The sequence below is a fragment of the Dipodomys ordii genome, unplaced genomic scaffold (genome assembly GCF_000151885.1).
Source record: "Dipodomys ordii isolate 6190 unplaced genomic scaffold, Dord_2.0 Scaffold6, whole genome shotgun sequence".
Taxonomy (NCBI): Eukaryota; Metazoa; Chordata; class Mammalia; order Rodentia; family Heteromyidae; genus Dipodomys; species Dipodomys ordii.
Genome location: NW_012267222.1, coordinates 10,915,403 through 10,920,982, shown reverse-complemented (window position 1 = coordinate 10,920,982; position 5,580 = coordinate 10,915,403). Strand labels below are relative to the sequence as shown.

General features: G+C 44.1%; 1 protein-coding gene across 1 annotated transcript in view; it reads left to right on the top strand.

The window, feature by feature from the left end:
- Window positions 1-5,580, top strand: part of Stx12 (syntaxin 12) — a 48,754-nt gene that overhangs the window by 36,686 nt on the left and 6,488 nt on the right. Inside the window, exons 5-6 of the mRNA XM_013032897.1 lie at window positions 1,396-1,439; window positions 4,674-4,779. Coding sequence (XP_012888351.1) covers window positions 1,396-1,439; window positions 4,674-4,779 — 150 coding nt within the window. The remainder of the gene's footprint in view (window positions 1-1,395; window positions 1,440-4,673; window positions 4,780-5,580) is intronic.

Here is a 5,580-nt window from a genome sequence, read left to right as displayed (position 1 = left end):
TACCCACCCACCCACCTCCACACACAAAAGAACCCCATCACACTGTTAAAAATTATTAAAGACCCCCACAGAGGTAATGTGAGTTCCTTCCTTCCTTCCTTCCTTTTTCTTTTTCTTTCTTTCTTTCACAAATTATTGCTATATTGCTATATTGAGTAGTACAATAAGCAAACAAAAACTTAGAAATCAAACAAAAACTTAGAAATATGTACATACACACACAAAAAAAACTTTTCAGATTAGTATTTAGTAGAAAAGTTATTGAAATAAATAAGCCTGTCACTACAAGGAAAACAATGTACATTGTTGCTAATGACAAAAATGTAACTTTTAGGGCTGGGAAGGTGGCTCAGTGGTAGAGTGCTTGCCTTGCATGCATGAGGCCCTGGGTTCGATTCCTTAGCACCACATAAGCAAAAAAGAAAAAAACCCAGAAGTGGCGCTATGGCTCAAGTGATAGAGTGCTAGCCTTGAGCTGGAGAGCTGAGGGACAGCGCCCAGGCCCAGAGTTCAGGCCCCACGACCAGACCCAAAAACAAAACAAAACAAAAAACAAAAAAAAATGCAACTTTTAGAAAAAATAGTCTTTTTCAAAACTTGCATCTACTTTCCCTTATCTACTTTCCCCATATTTTATTTATTTATTTATTTTTGTCGGTCATGGGACTTGAACTCTTGGCCTGGGTGCTGTCCCTCAGCTCTTCAGCTCAAGGCGAGCGCTCTACCACTTGAGCTACAGCGCCACTTCTGGTTTTCTGGTGGCTTTTATTGGAGATAGGAGTCTCACGGTCTCTCCTGCCTGGGCTGGCTTTGAACTGTGATCCTCAGATCTCAGTCTCCTAAGTAGCTAGGATTACAGGTATGAGCCACCAGCGCCCGGCTCCCCATATTTTAAAATCACTTCTGTTATTTGTTTTTTTTCTCTGCCAGTCCTAGAGCTTGAACTCATGGCCTGGGCACTGTTCCTGAGCTTTTTTGTTCAAGGCTAGTGCTCTACCACACAGCTCTACTCTTAGCCTTTTTGGTGCTTGATTGAAGATAAGGGTCTCATGGACTTTCCTGCCAGGCCTGGGTTTGAACCATGATCTTCAGATCTCAGCCTCCTGAGTAGCTAGGATTACAGAGGTTAGCCACCAACTCCCAGCTATTTATCCCTCTTTTTACTCAGGTTTTCTCTGTCTTGTTCAGTATGGCTAGGAACTGGGCCCAAACTAAAATGCAGATTTACTTTTGCCAATTCATATCCACTTCTCAGAGGAGACAGATTCCCAGAATTCTCTGTCATGTTGTAGCCCAGGGATGTGGCTTTTTTATATCGTAGCTAAGGAAACCTTTATTTTGTGTGTCTGTGACAAGTTTCTGGATATCAGCCACAATAATGCCATTATTTTCTAGGCGGAAGACAGGCAGAGGGAGGAACAGCTCGTCTCATTTGACAGGTAAAGAATATTTTACTTAATCTACTGGATAGTTGATGGAAGACTGTATCTGTCTGGTTGGTTGAGTGATTGATTGATTGATACCCAGTAGTGGGTATAATGCTGGGGCTTGCTTGCTCTGGTTATTGCTCTACCACTTGAACCACCACACCTCTAGTCTGACTTTATGCTGGTTAATTAGAGATACATTCTCACAGAGTTTTCTTTTTTCTTTATTTGCCAGCCATGGGACTTGAACTCAGGGCCTAAGCACTGTCTTGAGCACTTTCACTCAAGACTAGCCCTCTACCACTTTGAGCCACAGCACCACTTCTGGCTTTTTTTGTTTATGTGGTACTGAAGAATTGAACCTAGGGCTTCATGCACACTAGGCAAGCACTATACCACTAAGCCACATTCCCAGCCCCTCTCACAAGACTTTTCTACTCAAGCTGGCTTTGAGCCACAATCTCTTAGTTTCCCTATTCCTAAGTAGCTAGTATTACATGGGTGAGCCACAGTATCCAGCTTTATATTGATTTATTGTGTTTAAAAAAAAATCAAAAGCTGGGTGCCAGTGCCTCATACCTGTAATCCTAGCTACTCAGGAGGTTGAGATCTGAGGATCATGATTCAAAGCCAGCCCTGGCAGCAAAGTCTGTGAGGTTTGTATCTCCAGTTACCCACCAGAAAACCAGAAGTGGTGCTGTGGCTCCAAGTGGTAGAGCACTAGCCTTGAGCAAACAAGCTTAGGGACAGTGCCCAGGCCCTGAGTTTAAGCCCCATGACTGGAAAAATAAAATCAATCATTAGATAATAAAGAGGACAAAATAAAGGAGAACCTGGGATAGGTAGTTTATTATTATTAAAATAAAATTAAAAAGTTATAGCCATAGCTGGACACCAGGAGCTCATACCTATAATTAAGTCATGAGACTCATCTCCATTTAACCACCAAAAAGCCAGAAGTAGAGCTATGGCTCAAGTGGTAGAGGACCAGCCCTGAGAGAAAAAGTACAGAAATGGCACCTTGAATCTGAGTTCAAGCTCAAGGATTGGTGTGTGCGAGCCCGCACGCGCGCGCGCACACACACACACACACACAGCTTTTTTAAGATCTTTCAACCATGAAAGGATTTAAAAAAAATTTTTTTTTTTGGTCAGTCTTGGGGCTTAAACTCTGGGCCTGGGCACTTGTCCCTCAGCTCTTCTGCTCAAGGCAAGCACTCTACCATTTGAGCCACAGCACCACTTCCAGTTTTCATTGGAGGTAAGAGTCTCACAGACTTTTCTGTCTGGGCTGATTTTGAACTGTGATCCTCAGTTCTCAGCCTCCTGAGTAGCTAGGATTATAGGCATGAGCCACAGCACCCAGCTGAAGGGATTATTTTCAACATGAATTAAAAAAAATATAACAATCTCCTGATATCTCTGTGTGGGGAGAATTCTTCACTCACAGAAATAAGTACAAAGCCTGGCACCGGTGGCTCATGCCTGTAATCCTAGCTACTTAGGGGGCTGAGATCTGAGGATCTCGGTTCAAAGCCAGCCTGGGCAGAAAAGTCCCTGAAACTCTAATCTCCAGTAAACCACCAGAAAACCGAAAGTGGCACTGTGGCTCAAGTGGTAGAGCGCTAGCTTTGAGTCGAAGAGCTGAGGGACAGCACCCAGGCCCAGAGTTCAAGCCCTATGACACCCCCTAAAAAACAAACAAACAAAAAAGGAATAAGTACAAATCCACAAATCTATTGATTAGAAGGTCTCAGTCATCTTAGGTCTAATTGAAATTTAAGTTATTCAACATGTTGGAGTCTGTTTACTTACCTTAAAAATACGGTAAATATAGCCTTCTGGAAATATTAAGAAGAAATTTTCTAAGCTAATCTCTTTATTATTATTTCAGGTATTTCATTAATAAAATGCTAACATGCTTTAATCACATTTAAATAAGTTTTTAAATATGAGGATCTGATCTTAGCTCATCATTAAAACTCAGGTTGTGAAAGATTCCAGGTTGAGGAATTCCTTGTCCAAAATGTCAAAACTCATCTCATTTTTTACAGTATTAAAATGGTCTACCAGGGCTGGGAAGGTGGCTTAGTGTTAGAGCGCTTGCCTTGCACGCTTGAGACCCTGGGTTCGATTCCTCAGCACCACATAAGCAGAAAAAAAAAGCCGGAAGTGGCGCTGTGGCTCCAGTGGTAAAGTGCTAGCCTTGACCTGGAGTTGAGGGACAGTGCCCAGGCCCAGAGTTCAGGCCTCACGACTGGACCAAAAAACAAACAAACAAACAAAAAAACTTCTATCATAAGCCAGGCATTGGTGGCTCAAGCCTGTAATCCCAGATACTCAAGAGGCTGAGACCTGAGGTCACAGTTCAAAGCCAGCCTGGGCAGGAATGTCTATGAGACTCTTATCTCCAATTAACCACCAGAAAACCAGAAGTAGCGATGTGGCTCAAGTGGTAGAGTGCTCATCTTGAGCTGAATTGCTCAGGGACAGCGCCCAGCTCCAGAGTTCAAGACCCACCACCGACAAAAATAATAATAATGGGCTGGGAAAGTGGCTCAGTGGTAGTGCGCTTGCCTTGCATGCATGAGGCCCTTAGCACCACATAAGTAGAAAAAAAGAGCCGGAAGTGGCGTTGTGGCTCAAGTGGTAGAGCGTTAGCCTTGAGCTGAAGAGCTGAGGGACAGTGCCCAGGCCCAGAGTTCAGGCCCACGACCGGACCCCTCCCCCCCCCAAAAAATAATAATGGTCTATCATAGATATGTATTCATACACGTACTCCTTCCCTACATCACTGAGCACCTCAAAGGCCTGGAGGGCTCCGTCTTACTCAGTTAGCACAGGGAAGTTACCTAGCCTGCTGTTGCACAAGGCAGCAATACACTTTGCCTTGGGAGAGTGGGCCAGAGAAACTCACTGAGTTCAGTCAAACCTGTGGCTACTTTCCTTGCCTAAGAATCTTAGCACAATTACAGAGTGAACTCCTAAGTGGTAAGAGCCGAGAGTCCCATTTTCCTTAAGTCTGCTTCGTCGCACTTTTTCCCATGGAGGCTGAGACTTGTTTTCTTTGCTTTGTCAGCTCTTTGCCAGTGGCTTGGAAAATGTGCTGCTCAGGGCCATTGTAGTGAAAGCAGACTTAGAGCCCTGGTAATGTCCTTGCTTCAGTTCCACTGGCAGCAGAGATATAGATATGTTTCCCCACACCTTAGAGAGGAGGAATCAACTGGAGTTCTTGTCTCCTTGCAGCCATGAGGACTGGAACCAGATGCAGAGCCAGGAAGACGAAGCAGCCATCACTGAACAGGATCTGGAACTTATTAAAGAGAGGGAAACAGCGATCCGGCAGCTGGAGGTAAGAGCTAGGTCATGTCTTTCATTGACTCAGTGGGCCTGAAGGTATCTGAGCTGTCTAGCCTGAATTTTCCCTGGATTATTATGAAAAAGCATGAAATGAGGCATTGTGTAGTTTGCGGATTGTCTCAATTTAGTCATGGCAAAATGGAACTATTTCTATGGTAGTATTAGCCTTGGCTCCCAGAACTATCCAAATCCTTTCCTCACACACCAATTCTTTTTTTTTTTTTCCAGTCCTGGGGTTTGACTGGGCCTGGGGTACTGTTCTTGAACTTCTTTTGCTCAAGGCTAGCACTCTACCACTTGAGCCGTAATGCCACTAGCGCCACTTCTGGCTTCTTCTATGTATTACTGGGAAATTGAACCCAGTGCTTCATGCATGCTAGGCAAGCACTCTACCACTAAGCCATATTCCCAACCCATCACATACCAATCCTTATTTGGCCATCTTGGGAAATATGCATGGAAAACAGCAAAACAAATATTATATTGCTTTTTAGGATTTTTTTTTGGGTTGGTTGTGGGCCTGGTCACTGTCCCTGAGCTCTTAAGATCAAAGCTCGTGCTCTAACACTTTGAGCCACTGCTCTACTTCCAGTTTTCTGGTGGCTTATTAAAGATAAGAGTCTCATGGCTGGGGCTGGGAAGGTGGCTCAGTGGTAGAGCGCTTGCCTTGCATGCCTGAGGTCCTGGGTTCAATTCCTCAGTACCAATTAAGCAAAAAGAAAAAAAAAAGCCAAAGTGGCACTGTGGCTCAAGTGGTAGAGTGCTAGCCTTGAGCTGAAGAGCTGAGGGACAG